Consider the following 27,878-nt stretch of genomic DNA (forward strand, 5'->3'; position numbering starts at 1 on the left):
TTCAGCTTCGAAACGGAGATGAGCACTGCCCCCTAGAGTCAGGAACGACTAGCACATATGTGCGATGGAAACCTTTACCGTACCTAACATTATGTTTAAGACTTTTTATCTCTGTACACGTATTTTGTATCCTAATTGGATAGCATTTAAATTGGGTTTGTGTCTAATTGGTAAAATAAAATATTTTATTTAAAATATTTGTGAGCTTGTTCTCTTTCAAGGACATAATGTCATTTTTTGTCATGTTAAATTTCAGCCTTTTGTTTATATCCAGATACTAGGACCACTTTATGCCTTCTAAATGTGGACTTGCTTACAGTTGAGATATGGAATAATGAACTTTATATTGGTTAATCAATATATTTATTTTAGGGATCTGTTTGACCTTTTTGGTGATATCTGGATTGGAGAAGACATCACTTATTATGATTTGCTTACAGTTTAAGAGTTGAGTTACGGGATTAAGAATTTTATTATCTGTTAATTAAGGGAGTAACAATAGTGAAATTGTTTATACTTATTAAGATGAGGCGAGAAACCGCAATCTTAGGTTGTTTTTTAAATTTCTTGTATGTTTTCTTGCACCTTTTATTCTCTTATTTTTTTCTTTCTTTTTTTTAGTATGCATCATATTTACTATGTAATTAAATTTTTTAATAAGATTATTAATAAGAAATAGATGTAGCTGTATCTCAAAATATAACAAATACCTGGAAAGTGCGCTCGGCTAGCCATGAGTGCCTTAATACATTCACTCTTGTATACGGTAATACACAACTTGTCCTCCGCTGGCTGCTCAGAGTCCTCACCCTTCCAACTTGGTTGCACATTTGCTATGTCCATCACTGAAGTGTTCAGACTGGGTGACTAATGGACCATTTGACCAGCTCTAATGAGCCATTACAAGTAAATGAGGCTGAAAGTAAGAGCCACAGCATGGGACAGAACAGAAAGACCCAAATATCTTCATTATGTTGGACATTACTTACACATTTCACGCAGCAGCAGCACTCTATTACTCTTCCTTTCCTCTCGTTCATCCACACCAGTGTGCAACAAAAGATAATGCAAATGCTTATATGGACAGGCAAGTGGAAGGGAAAACTTCCACAATCTCCACTTTGCCAATAATCCAACAATGCTAACTTTGTAACTGTCCTTTTTTCTTTCAAGTGTTCTTACCGTATCACCATCCTCCAGTGAAGCCAGCACAAAACAACGGTAGCTCAAATCTTCTGAAAGTGGCTTATTAAAAAAGCCTTTATAATTCTTTTCATCTCCCAAAACAAATGTTTCTGGCAGTTCTTCCACTTGGGCTGCGATATAAGGCTTGAGGCGTTCTGCTTGTCGACGCTGGCGCCTTTCTGTGGCCCCTTGGTTTATGGCCTCAAGTAGCTGGGGAGTCAAAGAAAGCTTACGTAAGAAAAAGTTCTGCCAAATATCTTTATGAACTGTACTTCACAAAAACATGCTTTTAATAATATTTGTTAATCGAAAAAGGTGCTCCTGACTTTGTGTGACCATAGACCAACACGGTTCCCCTCCTATAGAAGACAAGGTAACCTTTTATTGTATGAAGACAAAGGAAAAAGAATAGGTGAAAAGAGCTTAGGACAATAAGCAATTGACAATACCCAATGCAAATATTTATTTATTGTATTTCAAGGCCATTCATCTCCAAAAAAGATTCTGGACGGCTTTTAACATTTCAAAGAACTATTTAGAGAAACACACTGCACCGCATAACTACATAAATATTTTCCAGAAACAATGGCCTGGAAACAGACTTGTGGAAGACTTGTAGAGACTTAAAGAACGGGAGCTGTTATGTATGTCAAGGGCAGCCTCACCCAGAAGACATTGTAGTAGTCCAAATGCACAGTGTGTAGGATATGAGTGACCATCTGAATTTCTTCCTGATTGAGTAAAAGGTGCAAGTGCAACACAAGGTGTACAAAGGCTCTGATGGACACAACTACTATTTACTGTTTGAGCATTACTTATGAATCCTAGAGGATTTCCAGATTGCACACTAGTCTCAAGTGGGGAAATACAACCCCACCCAAGGCCAAAGATGAAAATATCTGAGATGGGGAAGTGTTGGGGTGCTATCCACTTTGTTTTTTCAGTCTTGATAGGGTGCCTCACTCAGCAATTTGATATAAATATTTAACAGGAGGGAGGAGAGCATTGTGCTTTGAGGGAACCTCCTTTCAACACCAAATGGTACTGACCACTGAGGAAGGAGGTGAACTACTGTAGCACAGTACCCCCACTTCTCATCTGCTTAACTAGTCCACAAGGATACTGGTAAACAGTATTGAAAGTTGCCAAGAAATTAAGGCGCATGAGGATGGATGCAGCCCCTCCACCCCAAATCTGCCAAAGGCCAACAAGCATAGCCAGTGCTACCACGATACTATATCCTGGCCTAAAACCCCAATGAAATTGGTCCAGAACCCTTTATAACTCCTGTCCAATCACTTTAACCACAAAGGGGAGGTTGGAAACTAGATGATAGCTTCCAAAATATCTATTGTGGAAGCCGATGAATTTGAACTTTCAGAGAAAAATAATAGTTTGGCAGGCTTTGAGATGGATTTATCTTACCCAGCAAGCATACTTTGCAGTCTGGAGTACTGTCAGACACATTATATTTTTCCATATTGTATGTCTGCATTATAGCAAAGGTGTTTTTTTAAAATAAAAACCCATATGGTACTAACAGATTTCAAAGGGGATCCAGATTTTAAAAAATGAGGATCATAGTCACCCATAAATTCGTAAGAATGATATAAACATATGAAGAATTTAATTATATTGCTTGGAGAGGCTCTCAGATATTTAAGTGTGCTTTTTTAATGAATACAAACAACTGCCAGGGTTTGAAACGGAAATTCTAATTTAAAGTGAAGGAAGGCATAATATATATTTCACACAAAATGGTAAAAACAAACATACAGCAGCAGAGCAAATATGATGCCCTAAAAGTCAGACGTTATATAAAATCATGCTCTTATACAGTATTAAGGACAGAGGCTGGTGACTTTTGGTCTCTAGAATGATATTGTTCCTTTGCATCCATAAACTGGGTCTTCAAGTCCTATCTGTTGAGGTCGAATACACACACACACACACACACACATCCAGACCACAACCTTTTTGCTTGGAAGAGGGATTGTGAAATAGAATGCAGAAGGAAATGAAGTGTGATCCATAAATGCAGTAACACCTCTGGGATTTCTAGCATAATGACTTCTTTCAAGTTAAAATTGCAGGCAATTTTTAGATTTAGTTGGAGTTAATGGGCATTTGAGGAAGTTAGTGCTTCTAAGAACATTAAGAGATGGTGATAAACACTGCTGTCCTAGGGGAATAATCTCAGACATGCAAACATAAGGATATCCAGCTTCAGAAAATGCCAAATTCTCTATCAATACTACTATCCCCAGCACACAGGGTGAATATAACTGCTGGTGACTGCTATAATCTTCTCAGTTTAGTATTTAGTACCCAAAGGCCCTTTGGAAAAGATGGGTCTTTACAAGTTTGTAGAAGACCACTGGAATAGGGAGTACTCTCACCATGAAGGGTAGGCCCCCATCTTTGATGTCCTGAGCAGATATTGTCTGTGTTGTATGGGTAGATTCTACCAGGCAAAAGTGGCCTTTTTAGGCACTCTTTAAAGGTATTAACAGCATTTTGAATTGTACTCGGAAACCTACTCCTAACTAATGCAGTTATTCAATCATTGTGTTGTTTTATTCATGAGGGGACTCGCATATTTATCATTTAGGCCAGGGGTGTAAAATGTACAGCATCATGGCAGCATCACATGATGTATCACGATTTCCCCCCTTCACTAAACTGGGCACGGGTGTGGGCAGCGCATGACGCATCCGAGTTTGACAGCCCCGATTTAGGTGCACAGTTCTCCAATCCTTTGGCTTGCCTGAGCCATACTGAATGAAAAGGAATAGTCTTGGGCCACATATAAATATATAATATAGTTAATGTATCTAAATAACAAACTTCCTTTTAAAAAATATTTTTATTATCTTGTGGGACTGCATTATCAGCTATCCAGGGCTGCATGTGGTCAGCGTGCCATGGGTTGGACACACCTGACTTAGGGGATCACCGATTCACCACTCAACTAAGAAGTCTGAGAACCCCTGCAATAGCACATTTCTTTCTTCTCATACCTGGTCCAGTTCCATCTCATCTGTACTCTTCAGTCTGGAGGTAAGCATACTGCTTGTGTGCTCTATTGGTACCACCACAATGTAGTACGACCTGTGAAGGAAGAAGAAGAGAGAAACAGTGACTTCTAGAGATAATGGAATGCCCTTCATAAACTCCCTGTAACGGTCCCTCACTGCTTCACTTTCTTTTCACTCTTCAGACTGTCATGAAGTAAAGAAATAATGTTGTAAAGCCTAGTTTTTTTAATTAATTAATTTAATTTATTAAACTTCTAGACCGCCCCCTCTCCCCAAAGGGGAGCTGAGTACCAATTTCAGTGGTATGTTATGGAACTATAAACACGAATGAGACTTGAACAAGCTTTGCAAGGGATTTACATTCATTACTCAAGATTTGGGCGGATAAGATCATCCTGCATCCTTTAAGAGGAAAGAAAGGGAGATTATAGCTTTATGGCCTTAATTAACATAAAGAATATATAACTCAAAGAAGCAATATGCAATACAGAAAAATAATTGTCCAAAATCAGAATCCTAATAGGTTGCTGCTTCAATTCTTATAAACTAATCTCTTACATTTTGTCCTCAGTATTGTGATATATTTTAGAGCATTTTGTAGTTGAACAATTAATCAGAGTCTATGAAATCCGACATGATTCCCAGTGATACCATCTTACTACCCATACAAAAATACATTCACTCTTCAAGGATTTCCTAATCTGAATAGGAAAATACAGTACTAATTCTACTGTATTGTGTTTTTGGAGAACATAGTGGCAGATCAGTATCAGAATGGAATCAGAGATGTGGAGAGATTATACCTGACTGGCACAGAAGTCTTCACTTTGGGGAGGGTGAGGGTGAACTGTCCATTATGGATATATTTGTATGTGGAACCAGGCTTTGTCTGGAAAACATCAGGTGATGTCCGGATGAAGACCCGATGTTGCAATGCGCCTGCACTACTTCCCCGGTTTGTAAGTGCAAAGGAATAATTTGTGTCTGGCTGCAAATCATTAATCAGCTTCTTCATAGAATGTCCATCTACCTCTACTGTCTGCCCATTGTATAAAATCTGAAAGCAAAATAAATAAAGCGTTGGATTTCAAACTTAGAAATTTTGTCCTAGAAAAGAAATGAATTTTGTCACCAAATTTCTATCTCCAAGTTGGGTCTTTGCTTTGATCTTCTGATAATACGTGAACACTGATTTTAACTGTAATCACTACTAAAATGAGGTATTTATCTTGGGAGTTTCTCAATATTCAGATAGCACTCATTTTCTAATTCCACTTCAACTGGATTCTAGATCTAGTTCTTAAACTGAAATTATCTTGATTCTGTGGGAACGTTGTTGTCCAAAATGATCCCTTGTGTATTATTTTGGAACTTAAAGTACATTTTGTTTCCATAGACTGCAATATACTCTGACGATTCTTATTTGAATGGATGATTTCAGAAGGTGGCACTCAGAATCTTCATTGTGCTAGTCTTGAAACAGAAATTTATGGTGCCTCACTAGTTTTTTTAAACTGATTTTTAAGTATAATTTTTATAGCAGAAAATCTTAAGATTAGAAACAATAGAAATATTAGAAAAGAAACAAAAAATAAGGACTAAATAAGAAAGGAAATAGAAAAAGGAAGAAAAGAAGAAGAAAATTAAATATAAAGGTTTTGTTACTGATTTTCTTATGTTTTAATTTTATGTTGCTAAGAGAAAGACAAATATAGAGAGACAATAAAAATTCATTTCCTCTCATGGCTAATGCAGACTTACTCAGATAATTCCAGACATCTGGAATATAGTGAGCTGTCTCTGCTTTAACAGCCAAACTTTGATTCCATCTTTAACTACAGTCTAGCTGTGGCAAAGCAACAAAAACAACCAAAAACGTCTCCTCTGTTTCTTAAATAAGTACCTAATACTTGCTAAAAACTAAGATTGTGGATGGTAAGCCAATACTCTATACCCCAACCCCCTGATCTGCGGACCAGCGTCGATCCGCGGCACGCCAATAACTGGGCCATGAAAGCAAGCAAAGCCCCATCAATGGGATGCAGGCAGCATGGAAAACTGTGCCCCCTTCAATCCGCAAAAAACCCTTTCTTCACAAAACCGGTCCCTGGTGTCCAAAAGATTGGGGGGGCCGCTGCTCTATATATCCAGGAATATTCTACTTACAATCTCATGAAAATGGGTACAATGAGGAAAACATACATCTAACACTCCTTTAAGAAATAGGGAATAAGCACTCTTATATCATGGGCATCAGGTTCTGACTGCAACAGACATCTTATCATAATGCCACTACTCACTTACTCCACCAGACCAGGTTTATTTATTTTTTTGGAAGGGAATTTATCTCCTGATCCAGATGAAATAATGATTGTTGCTGGAAGAAACTGAAAACCTCACTATTGATTTTCAGTAAAGAATTTCCAGAGGTCCCAGTTCTCCCACCCCCCACATTAAAAAAAAGAAAAAAATTGTGAGATTTATCGAACACCTCCATGTTATAATCTGAACAATATAGGCTTTAATTAAATCTGTTAAAGAGAAAGAGGACACTTTTTGGGCTGTAGATTTAGTGTGCAACTGTTTATCAAGTGAAGATAATGCTAATTGTTCCCGTGGAGATTTATCAGCAGTGCTTATTAGATTATTAGGCTTTGGCATGGCATTCTACATGTGTGAATTAAACAGTTGGGCACATGGGGAGGCTTGTTTGGAACATTTCTGCTTCACAGATCATATCCAGGGCAGTTATTCCTTCGGTACCTAACCCTGCACATAACCTGCACATCTAGAATCAGCAATACGTATAAGGAAGCTCATTTACACTTCTTATAATTGCATAGCTACTCCACAGTTAGCAACCCAATAGCATCACCTGTTCCCAAATCTCTATGTGGCCAGCTTGCAGGGGAAATTGCTGTCAACTCTAACTTAACCCTCATCAGCAGCCTAAGCTATATTAACCTAGCCAGATGGACCTCCTGAACTTTACATACTGTAGTATCTTGGATAATTCATTAATTCTATTGAGAGCACGTTGGATTTGTTGAACTGGAAATGAGGAAATCCCAGCCCAGAATCCACCATTAATAAATGTGTCAGGCTTCCCTGTCAAGGACTCAGCAGTAAATCTTTAAATCCTGATTTTAACAGGCTTGGCTAGGCAACAGAAGTCTCTGTCAAGGTCATCTTCCTTACTCCCTGCAGGAAGCTTAATCTACAGCAGCGGTTCTCTGTACATTCAACATAGTGTGACTAATACAAATCTTTATTGCAACCTAGAAGGCTTATTAAACAGCTGATTCTCGTCTGTCACGGTGAAGGTACAGTTCCTTTCTTATACTCCTGGGACTTTATACCCCGTTGATGCTTCTTTGTGTCTTTTCCATGCTTCCATGGATTCTTTGCTCTGTACTTCATGGCCCTGAACCTCAATATATCTGACTGTTGACATAATTTGTACCTCTGTTCTGAGAACCTTTTGGCTTAACTGTCACAGTATATCCACCCACTGCTAGCAAGGTGAGCAGGCACAACTTCGTACCAAGATGCCTTTAGTTTGCTCTAAGGCATTGTTTAGAGTGGTCAGATGTCCAGAATTATGCCAAGACAGTCGGGATTTTTTAAATATTTTCCCTGTCTTCTCTCTGGTGGCTCCCCTTTTGCCTGCCATTTTCATTGGCTCATGTCTGCCTTCCTGTAAGTTTAGCATATTTAGGTTGTAAAACTCCAGGCATCCATAAAGATGGCATCTCTTTGTTGCCATCCAATGAAAGTCCAGATTTTTGTAGCCCAGATATGATATTTCTGCTCTGATTTCTTGCAGGAAATTTGGAGGCAGTGAAAGTACATCCAGACATGAGATTGACTTGGCTGTCCTCCAAGGAGTCTGCATGATGATGGCAAAATGATCTGGGTGGAAAGGAAGTGGGAGACATAAATGCAACATCTGATGCAAGATTCTGACTCTTCATCTTTTCTGTGGAGGCTTTCAATACAAAATTAAATAGTTTGCTATGGGCAGCTGATGCTGCTAGGGTCTGCTAGTTATAAAGGCAACTCCCATCCCAGGTCTCCTTGTGTGTATCAGTAAGAGACAGAAAGCATGGAAGTACACATGAACATGTGGGAAAGTAGGGTTACCTGTATCAGCCTTGTAAGTACATTTTTATTAGGTGGAGGTACAGTTTGTTCTCTCATCGTGATCTTTCTTTTGCTTATAATATTATAGGGTTACTATCTTCCTTTTTAAAAAGTATTTTAATAGGCATATTATGTTTAAATATTACCTTAGCTAAATGAGTTACTCTGAATAAACTCCCATGGTACAAAGTTTATGTTTCTGTGCCCTTTACTAATACAGTCTAATAATTCAGCAGCATTTAGGATATGCAGGGAATTTGGAGGGTCTGCCTAGAGGCCGATTGCTACACTTTAGTGACTGAGTCTTAAAAGAGATAGGAATGAGAAAGTGCAGGTAACTCTGCATCAGCTAAGACAAAGCGTTCTGCTGCCAAAATCCTGATGTGTCTGTCTAGGTTTACATGCTTAGGTGGTTTCAACAAACAAAGACCTGGTGGCAGCAAAACAACTGTTTTCAGATAAATAGTCTGTTCCCTTATCACTTTTATCAAATCAAAGTCAGATTTAGGACTGCGTGGAAGACTCTACAGTAATTACTACACTTAGATAAGGTTTCTAACTTGGATGCTGATAGATCCTTACCTTGAATGGTACTGCCGATTTATAAGAATCAGGCACTTCCCAACTAAGTAGCACTGAGGTTTTCATCACTGCACTGACACGGAAATTCTTTGCGAACACTGCAATTAAAAAGACTTCTCTTGAGCATCGTCAGGGGAACAACTAAAGGCAACTGTTATCCAATCTTGCCCTTTCACATCTTACATTCAAGCTAACACAGATTTTTCACTTCCTCCTTTGGCTCTTCATCACCAAAAGTCAAAAGAGTTACTGGGTACTGGTTCCTTAAAGAAATTCTTTTTTGAAGTTTACATGACATTGGTCGTGGCCAGAGGTGGTATTCGGCCAGTTCTGACCACTTCTAGTGAACCGTTAGCAGAAATTTTGAGTAGTTTGGAGAACCGGCAAACACCACCTCTGGCTGGCTCAGCCCCCATGTATTTGCTGCCTCCTGAGTCCCAGCTGATTGTGTTGGGTCTTCTTGTGTTGCCCTGCACAGGAGAATGGAGCTGGAAAGCAGGTTAGTGGGGTAGGGAGGAAATGGAGATTTTACAGTATCCCCTGCTATGCCCACCAAGCCACACCACGGCCACAGAACCGGCAGTAGAAACTTTTGAATCCCACTACTGGCTGTAAGTATAAGTATAATCTTTATTGTCATTGTACTTAAATACAATGACTTTGGTTACATTGTGATACAATGTTCATGCCTATTCTTTCCCTCCCCTATTATAAGGTATAGGAAGATTGAATAAGATAAGGTAAGACCAAACGTTTTTCACCCGTTTTCATAGGGATTCTGACCACAGCAAGAGGCGCCTACCTTGTTCCATTGGCATCGTCCTTGACTGAATGCTTGGGCTCAGGGGTCCTGCTCCCTTGCTAGTGTGGGCTCTAACTTTGATGTCGTAAGTTGTATCAGATTTGAGATTGGTCAGAGTGATACTTTGTTCCTTAGTAACATTGGTCAGGTTTTGCTGGCTGTTTATGTCTCTGTATACAACTGTATAGTTGGTAATTTTTCCATTCCTCTCAGCCAGCAGTGGTGGATTCCAGGTCACTTTAGTGGTGGAGGTGGTAAGCCCTACCACCTCCAGGTTCTGAGGGAAGCCACTTGGTGGCTCCTCTGGAGTACTTATTTCCTTCTCAAACTCCTCCCCGGGACCTGCCCTATTCTTTGCAGACAATTTGAAGATGTAAGTGGCACCCTTGTAAAGTTTGGTCACGGTGTAGTGATCGTCATCTTTTCCAAACTGAATTACTATCATCTTCTCTTCATCGGCACATTTGTATCGCAGCATGTAGCCCAAGAGCTCTCCAACCATCTCTTTGGGTGGGAGCCAATTGATTAGGGCAGTGTTCATAGATGTTGTACTGATCATCATAGTAGGTTTCCCTGGGACTGTGGAACAAAAACAGGGTATTAGGCTATGAATGGAAGCGAAATTTAGATCTTGGAGCATTCAAATAGCTACAAACTGAATCCCGCATCTACACAGATTTTTCGGAGATTACGCTGCATCAGATTGCAGATAAACGATCCCATATCTAAATGAATTAGAATGTTAAAAGCATTTTACACACCCAGGATGGCACATGTGAACTTCCAAAGTGCCTGGAAGTGGTTTGGCCTAGGAAGAGCTGTTCTTCATTGTAATTCTGAATGGGTAGTTCAGTTTTTACTACTCTCTGTATCCCATACTTAAATAAAAATAAATAATTTGTCCAAGGCTTTATTTTATGGGATGGAGGACTCTTTAACTCAAGAAAAAAAGAATAACGATTAATCTAGCATGTTATTAAGTGATGTAGCAACACGCAGAAGAAACCAAATTGTAAGACAAATCATTTAAAATGCAGAAAATACAAGTTTGGTTTTTAGCTTTATAAATATATGCAAATTTAACAATTATCCACATTACAATCAAAATCAATATCTATGGATTCCTTATCCAGCTCTGTCTTAAATCTCAGTGCATCTATCTAAGCATTCCTTGAACTCCAACATTTTTCAGAATGTCAGATAATGCAATCTTGGGATAGTTTGAACAAAGTAAAAAGTATAATTATAATGTAGCTATTTGGTTACTTGAATAAGTTATCGAGGACATGCCCAGACTCAGCTTTGGAGTCCCTGCTAGTTTGATGCAGAGAAATTTCATAGTAGCAGTTATAATTTCACCACCTGTGTGAGCTCCTGAGAGAGTGTAGCATGCTGCTTGCAATCAAAATACACTGCGTTTAAGCTGATGAACTGGTTCCTGCTAGGAATGCTGATGTGATGGCTGTGCAACAACCTGATTCCAAATTTTGTATGTGCAGTACAAATTAAGGGATGCTCCCATCAAAGCTTAACACCTGCTGTATAAAATGGATGGTTTCATATCTCAGTTACACCCACAACAGATATATCTCTTTCCCCCACATCAGGTGAAATTGATGTGTAAATCCAACCGCAGCAGAACCATTCAGAGCCTGTTTACTGCCAAAAGAAGCATTAGCCTGTGTTGGATTGTGGCACCCAGAGACAAATCACAACAGCACAGTAATATCCCACATATGGTTTGAGTAGGTTTAGCTAAGTTATGATGATGATGATGCTCCTCTATGAAAGCCATTTAGATTATGGAAAATGTTTCAGCCAACTTTTCTTGTTTCATTGGATACTTTGGTGGTAGGGTGAACAGAACTGATTCGAGAGAGAAACTAAGAGATGGCAGCACTAAGAATGGCACAAGGAGGAATTTAAAGAAGTTTTTATGGAATGATTTTGTAGAACTTGGATCTAATCTAAAATTTTGTCAAGACTACCTGGCATATATTAGATCAGAAGATGCACACTTTTTATATGACAACAATGTTCCAAAGGTATTCCCGATCTCATTTGTTCTCCAGATACTTGGCTTCTCTTTCTACCATTGCATTAAAATTTCTGGAACGAGTATATTCTTCAATGAAAAAGCATTTTAAGAATGTCTGTTGAAATTTGGCAAATACCAAGACAGGAGTGGATAATCGTTTCATTCATTGCTTTAAAAAAATAGTTTAAAGTTTAAAAAAATGAGCAAAATCTGAAGCCAACAGAAATTAGCATACTGCAAACAACCAGGCATCATTCCAAAACAAGAGACTACGACAGCAAGTCCTTTAAAAAGCTCTGCATTGTCTCATTTGATATACTTGGATAAGACTGTAACTACAAATCCGGAATATAGCAGGCAGTTCCAATTGAATCTTAGTGTGCTTTCTATTGAGGAGTTCTATGTGTCCCCAAGTCCATTTCCATCATCTGTTTGTTTGTCCTTATATAGGCACGAAGAAGAAACAGGCATAAGAAATGCAGCATTTCCTTAATCAAGGGTAATAATTTCTGTACTGCAACAAATTTCAATGCTCTTCTGTTTTTGTAGTTTTATCTTCGTTTCAAATATCATTTCCAAACAGGTCGACAGAGTTAAGTACGTATTCAGAAACACAGCTCAGAAGATATGATTGTGTCCTACATAACATTTAACTCATTACAATTGTATACTTCGGTAGTTTCCAATCTAAGGCATCACTGGTGGATTGAGAGTCTAATATGGGTAGTTACTGATACAGGTACCAAAAGATTTTTTTAAAAAATTAAAAGTCTCAAGAAGTCACTAAATCTGATAAAATTTTATTATTCATGTTTGATGTGGGAATTTCAATATTTTTAAAAAGTTGGTATTTTTTATTTTATTTTGGGTATTTGAAGTATGGCATCAGGCAAAAAAATATATGTGCTGAATGGTGTATATAAACACAATGTTGTCAATTCTTGGTCATATTATGTGGATTAAAAACTGTTGTCCTGATCCAGATAAAGGAAAGATTAAGAAGGACAGACACAAATAAAGGCACCTAAATGAAAATATATGTTTCCCACCATGTACCTTGTAAGGACATATAATTTCTTCTCTTTGTTTTGTATACTAAAGTCAAGATAATTCAATGAATTATAGATACGTTCAAATATTCCTAATTCATTTGAAGATTTACATTTATGCCATGACTCCAACTACATCAATGATTCAGCAGCTCAAAAAAAGATAGTAAAGTAGGCCTGTCCATCAAGACATACTGTAGAACAAATGGCTGACCTGCTCCAGTTGTAGCAATCACTTTGGCTTTGCTGCGGGCCCCATCCCCTTTAGTGGTATAGGCTGCGATGCTGACAGAATAGGTAGTTTCTGCTAAAAGGCCCCCTATGATAGTTTCCTGTAGGGAGAAAAAAATAGCATATATATCAAGCAAATTGAAAAGGAAATGAGTAGCAGAGCATGTCTGACTCTCAGATATACTCTGGAGTTTTCCTCTAACCAATTTAAAAGTGTGTTTGTTTTCAAGCTCTTTCAGTTCTCACAGCTAATATATATCTTCACTGAAACTGCAGAGTTAAAATTACAAATTGGAAAGGCAAGTTTTTTTAAAGATTATAACTACAGGTCAAGAAACTTCTCTTTTCTCAGATCGGGTACACAGATATTCAACTTTTTCCCTCTAATTTGAGCAGAAAGCAGAAAACATCTGGAGACGTTTGTGGAACTTTACAATTATAATGCAATATGATAGAAGTTACTTGTGGTCTGGTAAGTGAATAGTGTAATTTAGTCAATAAACAACAAAATAATATCGCTTAATTGAATGTCTCCACTGAAGAATCAAATGCTGTTGAGCAGCTAATAAAAATAATCAATCATCCCTTAGTGAGGCACTGCCTTGTTGTAGTTGTGCTGCTAGCATGATCTGAGAAATGTGAGAGCTATGCTACACCTTCAACCATCCTGGACAGATGTCATCAGAAGAAGCAGATGAAGAGTGTCTCTCCCATAAACAATATGGTGAGAAAACCTATACAGAAACCTATATTGGACCAGTTGTTACTTGGGTCAATAAGATCATACTAGGTGTTGGAGTTCCTGGACATCTGGTGACAAGTGGACTACAGGATTCAGGATTGTTGACTGAGCAACCAGGGCCAGCAGCTGCAGAACTACTGGAATAAAAGTTTCTTACCCATTTCAAATGTAAAAAGACTGAAAACAAAGAAATAATAATTTGCTATTACAAATCCAATAAAAAGAGGACATCTGAAAAAGGATCCATCAGCTCTGGAAAGAACTACATCAGAATCAGAAATAACAGAATAGCAGCTAGCAGATAAGCATCAATTTATAATATGAAATAAAATACTCAGAAAAGTAGAATTAGGAGAGGTCCTGCAAAGGTCTGTCCAGGCCAAAGAAACCTAAGCCTTGCCAGAGGTAGCTAAGACAATAGAGACAATAGATGGTAGAGGAAGCCAGCCTAACTATTAAACTGTTCTCATTTTCAAACCAGGCACTCTCTCCTCTAACTTCTCAGAAATAAAGAAACCTCTAACTGGAAAAAAAAACCCAGGAGGAACTGAAATGAAGAATAACTGAGCATCTAGAATAGCACAAAAGCATCAGAATAAGTTTGCCTGATTGAAGCTTGTTAAAAAAGGAGCTTGCACAGGCATTAAAAGATGCCAATACTGTAATATCAAACATAAGAACCAGTTCATTGCAAGAAATAAACCAGCTGATGTACAGCATGGTTGCAATTATAACTGAACACCTGAGATGCAAAAATGAACAAAGAAAAAAAGTCAAATGCTGTATGTCTTGGTGATTAGACTGGGAAACAAGTTCAGCAAGATAGAATAGATGAAAGAAAAGAAGCTGAAGAACAAAAAGACCTAATCAAGAAACAACTCCTAGAAACAAGGGAAATTAAGGAAGCACTGCAAATAATAAAGCAGCAAATAACAGCTATAGCTAAGATGATCAGCAGATACGCTCAAATTGCACACTGCAGAATCTTTAATTTCAATTGAATCTGAAAGGTTTCTACCAATCCATCAATGGAGACTGCAGTAAACCAATCAACATCTGACAAAGAAAAAAACCACCTCAATTCCAGGAGCAGCTATGGAATAATCCAAAGAAATATAATTTGTATGCACCTTAGACAAAGGAGGTGGATAAGAATAATACAATAATAATACAATAGCAGAGTTGGAAAGGACCTTGGAGGTCTTCTAGTCCAACCCCCTGCCTAGGCAGGAAACCCTATACCGTTCCAGACAAATGGCTATCCAACATCTTCTTAAAGACTTCCAGTGTTGGGGCATTCACAACTTCTGGAGGCAAGCTGTTCCACTGATTAATTGTTCTAACTGTCAGGAAGTTTCTTCTCAGTTCTGAGTTGCTTCTCTCCTTGATTAATTTCCACCCATTGCTTCTTGTTCTACCCTCAGGTGCCTTGGAGAATAGTTTGACTCCGTCTTCTTTGTGGCAACCCCTGAGATATTGGAACACTGCAATCATGTCTCCCCTAGTCCTACTTTCTATTAAACTAGACATACCCAGTTCCTGCAACCGTTCTTCATATGTTTTAGTCTCCAGTCCCCTAATCATCTTTGTTGCTCTTCTCTGCACTCTTTCTAGAGTCTCCACATCTTTTCTACATCGTGGCGACCAGAACTGAATGCAGTATTCCAAGTGTGGCCTCACCAAGGCATTATAAAGTGATATTAACACTTCACGTGATCTTGATTCTATCCCTCTGTTTATGCAGCCTAGAACTGTGTTGGCTTTTTTGGCAGCTGCTGCACACTGCTGGCTCATATTTATAAATAAATAAAAAGAAGCTGCAGTGAAACAACTTGTACTAATAGCAGAAATAGTACAAGAGAAAATAGCAAAAAAGAACAAGAAATGGTCAGCATCAGGTAAAGATAAATTGCCTGGTTTTTGATTGAAACATCTGATTGGTCTATAATGACTCATTGCCAAGCAGTTAACAACATACTGCAAGGATATGAAATGGAAGATTGGTTAACATCCCTGATAATGAAAGATCCAACAAAAAGGATTGCATCAATCAACTAAAGGCCAATCTCCTGCTTAACAACAACTTTCAAATTGCTAACCACTGTGTGATAGCTGATGCAGCCCAACGGCATCTAGTTGAAAATAAAGCTCTTTCCACCTTAGTAGAAAGGAAACTGCCCAAACAGCTAAGGAACAAAAGATCAGTTCCTAATTGACAAGATGGTACTGGAAAGCTGTAAGAGAATGAAGACCAACTTAACTGTAGTTTAGATTGATTTTTGCTATCTCTTACTTTCATTTATATATAAAATGCTTTCCAGCATCACTGTTTATTGAATTTTAAACCACTTATGGGAGACAAATTTTATTTTTAGAAACTGAGTCAAAATTTAACAGAAAGGTTCCTCGAATCAACAGGTCATGCTATGTTATATGCATGTGGTGTTAGGAAAAAAAAATCTGTGTTGCAATGTATCACTTGGATACATGGCAAAAAACAAAAAACAACTCCACCATCAAACCCCAGGGCAGGGCAGGAAGCTAATACGACTGTGATTGCAAACAGAGCAGTAGTTCTAATTGGCAAGAAAGTTTTCTTACAGAACTCTGCAATACATAACAAGCTTACCAAAAAAAGAAAGCATTGGGATGGGCAATAAGATAAGTGGGTGAGGCTGCCAAGTTAAATCATTTGCCGTTATATGCCCAGGTGTTCAATAAAGTACCCATCCCATAAATTGAGAAAATAGGTTGAAACAACAACCAAAGGAAGATGTAAATTCCATAGAAAAGAAAGGCATGGAATGCTAGTTTTCCTTATTCATTGATGTACTCACAGTTTTAAAGAAGTGTCTAATCGTATTTGAATGGATGGAATTGGTTTTGTAAACTGTGGCTAGGGAAAACTATTTCGGAGGCAGTTCATGTGCTTTTTTTAAACAGAAGCCTTGTTTTGGCCTTGAATAAATGAGTTAATGAGCACTCTGCAGCTTTATTAATCAAAGTCAGTTGATGTGCAAGACCCTTATTTAATTCATCCCAAGAATGAAGACATTCAAAAACCAGAGCAAATTTTCCTATTTTTTTCCCTGCATGGAGAAAGCCAGAGTTTTGTGTTCATATAGCAGGCATCAGATACCCTGTTAGTTGCACCTGTGTGCAGGTAAAGCCCTGTGTGAAATAGAGTTCATTTGCAAATCAACAGGTTGTATGATTTAGTATGCTATGCAAAACCATTCTGACATATTTATTTATTCTGTGACCAAACTGAGTTCTGTCACATAATTCTATTGGGAGCAACCTGTTTAAAAGGGATCAAAAGGTTTTCAAGCAGAATATAAAAATATTAATTCTGTACATGAGAACTCCGTAAAATTGAGTATCCAGGCACGGCATTTTACCAAATCTTTACTACAATGGATAGAGCAGGACACTTTCTTGATTTCTCAAAATCATTAGCATTTCTTCATTGTTTTCATTTGGAAACCCAAATTAAGAAACACCAATCAAAATGACACAGGAATTAGAATAGGAAAAGATTCCCCCTTCCCTGGAAGTTTGCATGAGTGACCTGAATCAATCAACACACATTAATCACGTCAATTAAAATAACATGGAAAGAGAAACTAAAATATACAGCACTACAGGCTATAAACATCGCCCAAAGAAATAGTGAATACCACAGTGCACACAAAAGAGATATTCTTACATGCTAATGGAGAAAGTGAAGCAGAAAGAGGGAGAGGAAAGAAAGAAAAAAACATGGACTGTGAGCAAAGAAAGGTACCATTCCAATGATTGTAGGCATAAGGCTGTCACCGCAAACCCATTCCAACATATCCCTTCTCTTTAAGAAGGAATGGAAGTCACACCAGCTAGTTTAAGCATTCTCTTTCTCTCTTGGTTCCACTGTCCATAAGGGCAATGTTCAAACTTCTTCCTTCAAATTTATATTTCAAAATTACTCCCAAAAATTGAATTTGACTGAATGTGATTGTTTTCGTATTGTAGCCCCTGTTTCTACCAAAGGTCATAGTTGAGAGAGCAAAGTATATTTCACATTTGGGAACAATGAAGTTTGAAGATTATACAGAACTGATTTTGCCAGTTGGGCAAGGACAGTAAAGAGGGACTGCTCTCCCTTCATCTGTCTTAAATCGCATTGCAACAAGCAGGAAATAAAGATGACAGAAATGTCAATTGCCTTTCTGCATTATTTGCAATCTAAATACCAATTTGTTCAGGATTTGTAGCTGGTTGAAGCTCCAGAGCAGCTCCTCAAAATATCTGAGGATTGATGGGGATGTTTTGACAGCACTATGTAGAAAGATTTCACAAGATGATCCTCAGAACCTTTTGATCCAAGCAAACACACTAATAAATGGTACTTACGTGGTCAGCAGAGTCCTTAAGCCTCAACTGACGGAGACGAGGAGGAGGAAAGAAAATGGAGATAGAATAAGGGAATGGTGATGCGGATTAACACATTCATACGTGAGATTTGGCACTAGTAAGATCCCAATAATATATACCATTCTTCACAAACGTATCTTTAAAAACGTAAAATGCATTAGAACCTGATATTTAACTTAACTTGCTTTCAATTGTCTTAATTCCCACCACAAAGCTAAGCAGGAGAGCTTGTCTTTTCAACTTGTGCAAAATGACAACTGCAAACCTAAGTATACCTAGGCATCCTCCATCGAAACGAACTGGAACTTAGGACAAACGAGCCACATATCTGGTGGCTTAAGGAAATTATTATATCTAGTGCAGGGGTAGCTATGTGTTGTGGCCCACCAGCGGCTAGCAGAGCCGGCAGCAGATTCGGACAGTGAGAAGGTTGGGGAGGAACATGGACCAGTCCTGGAGTCTGGGGAAGGCTCTGATGAGGGCTCTGTGTCGGAGGCAGAGAGGGGGACAGAGCCATATGCCAGCTGCCTTCAGAGGCAGACATCAGTGAGGCAGACCAACAGCTGGAGCCTGTTCACAGGGTGTGTATGCGTAGAGTTGCCAGACGAAGGAAACAGCTAAAGAACAGGGGTCGACTTAGGAGTAAAGCCACAGTTGGACGATGAATGGCCCCTCCCAGAGGAAATAAAAGAGGAGCGAAAGGGGAGTGGAGTTTGCAGGAGACAATTAGTTCACTTAATTGGCTCGTGACTCTCCGAGACTCCTTGCCACGTTTTGCAGATATCGGCCTGGCAGCTCTCCAAGCCAGATAAGATCTGTGACTGTAAATCCTCCCTTGAAGGACTTTGCTGGATGAGCAGAATTCACAGTAAATTAGTAAAAGGGGTTTTTGTTGGGACCAGGAGTTTGCTTCATGCTCTTGGAAAGCCTCGGTCAGAACACTACCTTGGTATACCTTTGATGCTTCAAACAAATCTCAGAATCTTTCACTATTTACCGAGGAATTGGGGGAGACAAAATGGGTGAAGAGATACAAAATCATTCTGACATAAGTACTGCTGGAGGGCACTCATGAGAAAGTCATGAGAGTAAGGGTGGTGAAATATCACTATTTATGTGGTTCTTCCACGCCCATGTGTTCAGAGGCCTTGCTTAGGATGACCCAGGTCCCTTTCAATAGAGCAGGCTCAGAGGTTGTTAGGCATTTATCTGACAAAATCCCTCAGATCTGCTCCAGTTAGACACCAGCCTTGGGCCAGGGTACAGTATTGCTTTGTTTTCTGGAAGGGGTCTGATCCTGTTGGGGCTGAGGAAGTGGACAAGTCCTCATGATTGAACCTGACCACATGTATATTAAATCCATCTCTTTATGCAAAGTTCTTATTTTGTCCTATTTCTTTCTTGCTAGCAAAATGTATTCAACTTTATTTGTTTCCATTCCTAAATCAAAGAGGTAAGGACTGCTGGTTTTCAGCTGCTGCATTATATAATGATGGTTATTTTCAGTTATAGACAGATATTCTTTAGTTTATTACATGCTTTGGATTATTTCCAAAAAGTGGATAATGATATTGCTAATAATAACAATCCTCCCCCAAAGAACGTTATCTTATAAATGTATTAAAATATGACATATACATCACCACTGTTAAAGATAATGTGTGTGTGTGTGTATGTATATATGTATGTGTATGTACGTGTAATCTACGAGTATGTATGTATGTATGTATGTATGTATGTATGTATGTATGTATGTATGTAAAATATTCACCTCACAATTATACAATTACTGTATTTCTTAAAAGAACAGGATAGACATTTGTACTATGGGCCAGAAAAATGGTGGTGCATATTCAATTTTAAGTTTGCTTTTTAAAAATAGTTATACTGTCAACTTCAACATACTATAATATTTTCCTTTCATCAGAGGAACCTCTGATTTAGGAGCATCTCTGTGATGAAATCAGCTACAGCTAAATGTTTGAATTTATAAAACTGCTACCTACCAGATAAAACAGTTGTCTGCTAAAACAGCCCAATTGCTTCTTAAGTATTTAGTGTCACTGAGTAAGATAAATGGCTTTAAGGGAACCAAAGGCCTTGATAAAACATATCAGCTGCTGTTACTGCTTAGAGAGAGGTAACCAATGCAAGCAGAGCTAATGTTGGCAGTTGATATCACCAAATCTACAGTTCTAGTAAGAGCACCCAATAGATTTAGTTTGACCAGGACTAGTCTGAGATTTATTTTCTGCCTTATTTACAAACTGTTGCAAAGAAGGCCTGCCCTAGCACTACACACACAATTGCTGAATGCACATTCTTTACTTTAGCTGTCTGATTAAAGAATTACTGCGTGTGAGTTGGGCAGCCATATAAATCTACTTAATAAATAAAATAAAAATCTTTTTTTAAGAGCCGTGAATCTCACGTGGATCTTGTTAATGAAGCCAAACTGAATAACAACTCTCTTTCTAGAAGAATAGTTGCTACCCAGGACCTACTTCTCAAGAGAGCAACAGCTATTTTAAAGTTTTATTTCTGAGTTTATCTTATAAGTTGTCAATCAGCGTGTAGACACAAGGTAGGCAATTAAATATCCTCCAGATTTTTTGGGACAATTCTCATAAATTTCAGTCAATCTGACTAATCGCAAGAGTTGTGGAACTTATATTCAGAATCGGGAAGATGCATCATATCGCCAACTGTATATTCCTATTTTATCCTAAGTAAAATGCTTTTCTAACTTGACAACTAAAATGAATACAGTACGGTCAAGTATCAAAATATTATGTATCTTGGAATCTTGAATACAAATCAAAATATCCGAATATGACTGAAAATCACAAAACATATTGGCACACAAAGCCCAGAGTAGAATTTAAATGTGCACATACAGGGACACAGCAGTGTGATTTTCTCTGATACTGGGAATCCAAAGTTACTGTCATATTAGTACCTTTAATTATTGTATTAGAAAAGGGCTGCAGCAGCTTTATACTTAGAAAAGCAGAATATGTTTATGTGGTAAACTATACAGTGGAGACAGTGGTGGGTTTCAAAAAATTTTGGAACATACTCTGTGGGTGTGGCCTGCTTTGTGGGAGTGGCTTGCCGGCCATGTGACCGGGTGGGAGTGGTTTGCCGGCCATGTGACCGGGTGGGAGTGGCTTGCCAGCAATGTGACAGGGTGGGAGTGGCTTGCTGGCCATGTGACCGGGTGGGAGTGGGATGTTAGAAGATCCCAAATGAAGTTAGAAAGGCTGGGTCCCAAACCCAGCTGGCTTAACTGGGATAGGGGGAATAGGGGGTAGAGGTTCACCAAGGACCCTCCTCTCCTTTCCCCCCAAAAGCAGAGGGCATCAGTATTTAGAGGGAGGTCTCCCAACTTCCCCCCTTTGTATGTCACTCTTTCTCTCTCTCTCTTCCTCCCCCCCCCCCGTTTCTCTCCCCCCTTTCCTTCCTCCTCCTTTTCCTCTGCACGGTTCCCCCCAGTTTTTCATGCTGAGCCATTGGGGGAGGTCAAAGGGAGAGAGACACGGATTGAAGGGTGCAAAGACATGGGGGCGTCCCATTTTGAGAAGCCTCCCTTAGCAAAAGATCGCTGAGAGGAGGAATGGGAGGATTCCCCACCCCACTCAGCGCTGTTTTCAATGGGAGGCTTTTCCCCCTCTCAGCTCTTTCCCTTCCCAAAAGATCGCTGAGAGGGGGAAAGGGAGGATTCCCCACTCAGCGCTGTTTTCAATGGGAGGCTTTCCCCCTCTCAGCTCTTTCCCTTCTCAAAAGATCGCTGAGAGGAGGAAAGGGGGGTGAGCGAGTAATGGAGTGGCTTCTGGACGGGCAGGGGCGAGCGAGTGAGTGATAGGGCGGGGCAGGAACTTACTTCCGGGTTCATTGACCAACAGGTTCACCCAAACTGGTGCGAACCGGCAGGAACCCACCACTGAGTGGAGAGTACTGTCTCCTGAACTCTGCTAAAGTAATACATATAGGCAAATTCTTGAGATAAAGTAATGTTTGTCTGTCCATGTAGGACACAATGATTGATGCTGTCCTGCTAGCTACTTTTCAGCTGGAGGCAGAGACATAGCACAGAAATTTAGTTAAGCGTCTCTTATGGAGCAATCAGTTACTAAATTTGAATGAAAGAAGGAATATGTAGTACTTTTTAAAATTTCCCTTCTATTAGTTTTAAATACAGAACGAAGAACATTATTTTATATATGACAAAATGTTCCTCTAAATATTCTTGACCAGATGAAGGGAAAAGAGGACTTAAATGACAGAACAGTGTTATTTATCAACGCAACGTGAAAAGCTCAGTGAATTTCTGATAATCTTCTAACATTTTAGAAGGCAATATTATCTGAATGGTCAATATGAAAGCCGACTGCATTTCTGATGATAAAGTTCCCAACATTTTAGAGGGTAGTATTATCTGAATGGTTTTCTGCTTTATGACAGTTCTCAGGCAGCTGGATCAAGTATATGATACATTGCTGCACCTTTAGCCTTCAAGCCTTTCACCTGATTCTGCTTGCAGATTTTCCATCTGTCTGGTTATCATCCAAAAACACCCACCCATATTAAAAAAAAAACGGCAAGTGCCTTCAGGAAGGACAGATTATTGTAATTCCCATCCACACTGACTGATTCCTTGGATGAGATCTAGGATTAGCCTGCACACGTAGTTGACTTATTACTTTGCTAGGAATCTCTTGCTGTTTAAATGTATCCTCAGTTTAGCGCCTATGTTTCTACAAGAAACAGTGACTGGAGACCAACTGAAAAATATCCCAACAAATATGTGTGAACGGTCAGAATGAAGCCTCTTTCTAGCAGAGAATTAATACAAATCTCATCTGGCAAATAAGACAAATAGAAAGCTTTGCAAGGCATGGTCTTAGACTATTATACTGCACCTCCATTTTTGAAGGATAGGTATATACAGATTCCATTTTCTTTCAAGAAATAAAAGGCAAGACATATCCATGAAGGATAATCAGATCTATATCTGTATAAATTTGTTATACTGTGGCTGTTTCTGCATAGACTCTTTTACCTTCTTATACAAAATGTGGTGGTTCAATGGATTTAATTAAATTATTTAATCTATAGGAGATTGACCATATAGTTTATTGAAGAGCAAATCTTTAGCTCTATAGAAAGATAGCAAACTGATGAATTTTACCAGCTAAAGGGACAAGGTTCTCAAAATCATTGTGTAGCTTCCCAGATATGAAAATTTTGAAAAGATTCATAGTAATTCTGATGATCTAATCCAAGAAATATAATCCTGTGCTAATAGGTTCTTATTTTATTTCTCCTTCATTCTTAAGCTGGGCTTTATTTTCTAGTGTATGAAAGGTGTGTGAGATTTATTTTATATTCTTATTGTTTGCTGTGCTTTGCTCCCTGTTGAGAGAGAGATAAATAATTCAACTATACTCAGGAAGAAAATCAATTAGTCTGTGCACTTGTCTTGTAATTCTACTGGGTGCCATTAAAAAATCTAGCTCACAACTGATCATCCCCAGCTTGCAACTGTAGAAACGTCAGGAACTACAGATTTTTTTTCAGCATGAATCCCCCCCCCCAAAAAAATCCCTCCTGAATCCAAAAGGTATTCTGTTTTAGTAAGCAGAAAAACTACAACAAATAGTTCAAACCTAAGACTTAGTTTCTTCTTTATTTCAGTGACATTATGAGTATACTACTTAGTTACACAAAGCAACTCCTCACAAGATACTCAGCTCCAAAGAGATGATAGGCAATGCTTATGTTATCTTGCCCCCTGGATTACATTAAGAAAGACCTTAGATTTCTCAAAAAAACTATTTTATTCTAGTCAACCCTTTCATTACTGCTTTCATTTCAGAAAGTTCTTTGATTTGACAAATCATGTTAATCCAATATAATAAACTTTATTAACACTTGTAGTAAAATACAGAGCCATCAATAAAGCATAAATGTATTTCCAGCATACTACTGAAGAATCCCAGACTTTCCATTTAGGATGTCTTAATTAACGTTAGAAGGCAATTCTGAAACTCATTTAATCCATTTTTAGTGAAATTAGCAACATTTAATAACACTTAGCCTTTTGAATGTGTTATTCAAAAAGCCCATTGAGTTGTATTTTCCTTAAACCTATTCCACAAATTGATTTCTTTAGATTAATCCTATCTTTTCATTCATTATTTGAATTTCATTATGTGAGTTTATACTTGCAATCTCTAGTTACATGGTGTGGTATACCACATACTGTGCAGTTGGCCTTAAATTCTAAATTTATTTATTTATTTATTTAGAGTAAACATAATGAATCTGTGGCCCTCTAGATGTATTTGGACTGTAGCTTCCATTATCCATGACCAATGACTCTGTGGATTAATTCAAAGGGTATCAGTTCAATACCATTTGGGATAATAGATTTCCCATCTGTGTTCATAGAAGTCCTAGGAACCAAAATAATAATAATAATCACTGACATGCAGGTAATGCTGCAAATAAGTATGCGTATTTATCAACCGCAGGGTTTACCTGGGATTCTGCTACCATGACATCTTTGATGACGTGTGGCCCAACTGGTTCATTGTTCTCCATTTTTACATAGGTGACTTGGTAACCTCGAATTTGGCCATGCTGTTTGTTGGAGATGGGTGATTTCCAGGAAACACGAATTGCTGTTGAGTTCACTGACTCTACCTCCACTTTCCGTGGGGGAGCACTGGGCACTGCAATGTACATAGGAAAACTTAGTTAGAGAGAAATCAGGGTACCTTAATTGTGATTGCTTTCTCTAATCCTCACTCTTCAAATAGTTTTCTCAGGAACAAGTATTTCTGTATACACGTGTCTGTATATATAGACATGTCAGATTTCAAAGATTAATAGTGTATGGCATACATGTACAGCATCTTCGTTGGTCTAAGATATCCTGTTATTATAAGAAGATGCAAAGCGTTTATCAGAAAACTAAGGATCCCCCCCCTTCTCTTTACATTAAAGAGAGAGCAGAGAACGGAAGCAGATTTATTAAAGAGGAAAGAAGCATTTAGAACAATGGCTTACGGTCAGTGCCCCACTGCTACAGCAAAAGGCTGTTCTGAAGATTGAGATGCCTGCTTATGCTTCCAGGTTATAGAGTGCTTTTTAATAAAAAGTGAAAAATGGCATGGCCTGAAAAATTTCTATTTTCTTACAAGGAGGTACTTTCTCATAAAGCAGTGTACAACCTATTTACTATTTGGCAAAATCGCATTCTTATTATTCTGGGTTCTTACACCGAGAGACAAAAGTATCAATGCAAATTAAAAAAAGAGCACAGAGGGAAGGGATGGAGGAATGCTCTCTCAAAGAAGCTTCTCCTTCTGCATATGAATGGGGTAATGTATTCATTTTAGAGTCCCCCCACCATACTTCTATTCAGCCTTAGCTTGGAAAACCAAAACAGCATTCAACTTTTGCAAAAGAAATCCAGGGCATCCAAAAGCACACAGTGCCTCAATTGTCAGTACAAGAGAAGGTTAATTGGAGACTGGGAAGTGGGTGAAATCTGCAAAAATGATTCCAGAAAAAAGATATGGCTGGCTGACAGTTGCTCAGCTTTAGGCAACACATTATTTTCCATAGATCTCACTCCTAATTGTAAATAGTTACTTGAAGAGGAGCATCAGGGGAAATCATGATTTAGCAAAGGAAAGGAGGAGGACAGAATGGGGAATGATGTATGTTCTTCAGGCTTTCCAAAAAGCAAGTGAAAAGTAAATGTAGCAGTGTCTTAACAAATTGACCCCTTTTCTTATTAGAGTTGGTTATGCCTTGAATATTACTTGTGACAGCTCTGCAGGGCCCAGCTTCCATAAATCTTACCTACAGAGCCTTATGCTAATGGCAACTACTCAGGGATTGACTTATGTTGTGTTAGTACATGTCACTCCAATTATAAAGAGTGTATTAACCAACAAATACATTTTAAGATACGAAAAAAGAGAGATTTCATTCACCTTACCTGCTATTTATGAAACTTCAGTGTTATTGGAAGCTTTCAAAATCACGCCTGACAAAGCCTACCTGGGAGAGCCAACTATGCAGCCCTCAGACTAATGTTTCAAGTTTGCTAAGACATTTCTAGGGTAGTAGCTCCCCTCTAGCTAAGGCTTTCCTAAGTGAGAACTAAAGCAAACAAATCAAGCAGCAGAACCCGCAGACATGTTTTTTTTCCTGGGAAACAGTCCCTGAACATAGCTATGCATCACTTCCTAGCATTTCAGCAATGCAAGGAGTAATACAGCAGAGGCAGTAAAACCAAAGGATGCCTGCTCTCATTTTAAGGGTGGCTCTCTTCTCCTATGTTTACTTATGGCCTCTCCAGTGTTTTGAGGCCAGAATGTAGCATAACAAGTGCCAGTCACTCTGAGTACTGTCAATCTGCCAACAGGAGACTTAAGTTGAGACCCTACAGACTTGTCTACCTAATGCTATGCAATGTTTTGCTTCAATGTTTCCCTGATAGAGAGTTAAGAAGCAGATCTAAATAGGCAGCAGCATTCTACACAACAGAACTTATCTCTAAACCTCACATGGACAAGACTCTTATTACTTATTGATTGACTCTGACTCACATTCTAACTGACTGTAATTATAAAGAAGCTGCTCTATTTCTAAAATAATTGAGGACATTGTTGTTTATATATTGTAGAGTAAGATCCATGGTGCATTCCTAAGAAACAAACTTGTATTAATCAATAGAGTCCCTGTTACCTTTGACCATGTGTCAAAACCTACCGTCTTCATCAGTGCGAACAGAGACAGGGATGCTCTCTGGTCCAGGACCAACATCTGTGTGAGCCCTCACCCACACTTTGTACTCTGTCCACTTCTCCAAGTTGCTGATCTCCCAGCTGGAGTGCTCATGTCCAATGCCCTCAACCACATGCTTGGTGTTGTCCTCTCCTTCCACTGCCTGGTATGCGATGGAATATTGCGTGATGACTCCATTGCGGCTCTGAGCCGGTGGTGGTACCCAACTTACCCGGATGGTGGTAGAGCTGATGCTTACACATGTGACCTCTTGGGGTGGGGCAGAAGGGGCTAGGTATAAATAAATGAAGTGGGAAAATGTAGGGATATGGTTGGGCAAAACATACCAAGCACAGTGAGATCTTACCCAACCAACAGAGATTCTCCTAATACAGAACAAAGTTTGTATTTCTTTTTATTTAAAAATATATATGCACATGAATTAGGTCTATTTGTGCCATTCACAGGATCACCAGTTGTGGAAATCATAGAAAATACTTAGAAAAGAATAGAAAAGCAGAAGTCCCAAGAAAGAATGTGAGATCTAAAAAAGATAACAAACCAAGTAAGAATAATGTGTCACCTTTAAATAATTCAGTGATATTCTTTCTGAGTAGTAGTATTTGAGCAATAATTTCATGGATACTTGTTGCTTAAACTGCTTAGAACATAATCCTAGAATACAAGGTCTACTGAATCTGATATATAGCGCCATAGCTTTTAAATTCCTGAGTAGGAGTTGAAACAAGAATTATTAAGGCCACGAAGAAAGTTTTTAAAGAGATAAAAACATGATTTGCAGGATAGAAATATCACTAAGTAGTGAAGGAATCTTAAAATATCATTTTTT

The 27,878-nt window shown here is 38.6% G+C and overlaps 1 protein-coding gene across 7 annotated transcripts in view; it reads right to left on the bottom strand.

Annotated features, from left to right (window-relative positions):
• The window catches only part of PTPRF (protein tyrosine phosphatase receptor type F), a 549,550-nt gene that overhangs the window by 46,594 nt on the left and 475,078 nt on the right, over window positions 1–27,878 (bottom strand). For 6 of the 7 annotated variants that reach the window (XM_081946120.1, XM_081946118.1, XM_081946119.1 and 3 more), the window contains 9 exons: window positions 27,014–27,319; window positions 24,767–24,960; window positions 18,203–18,229; window positions 13,052–13,169; window positions 9,751–10,329; window positions 8,949–9,046; window positions 5,027–5,280; window positions 4,206–4,296; window positions 1,183–1,395 (listed from right to left, as the gene is read on the bottom strand). In XM_081946120.1, the coding sequence (XP_081802246.1) occupies window positions 1,183–1,395; window positions 4,206–4,296; window positions 5,027–5,280; window positions 8,949–9,046; window positions 9,751–10,329; window positions 13,052–13,169; window positions 18,203–18,229; window positions 24,767–24,960; window positions 27,014–27,319 (1,880 nt within the window). The remainder of the gene's footprint in view (window positions 1–1,182; window positions 1,396–4,205; window positions 4,297–5,026; window positions 5,281–8,948; window positions 9,047–9,750; window positions 10,330–13,051; window positions 13,170–18,202; window positions 18,230–24,766; window positions 24,961–27,013; window positions 27,320–27,878) is intronic. The other variant, XM_081946123.1, reaches the window with a different exon arrangement.

Source organism: Natrix helvetica (assembly GCF_964273705.1).
Source record: "Natrix helvetica genome assembly, chromosome: 3".
NCBI lineage: Eukaryota > Metazoa > Chordata > Lepidosauria > Squamata > Natricidae > Natrix > Natrix helvetica.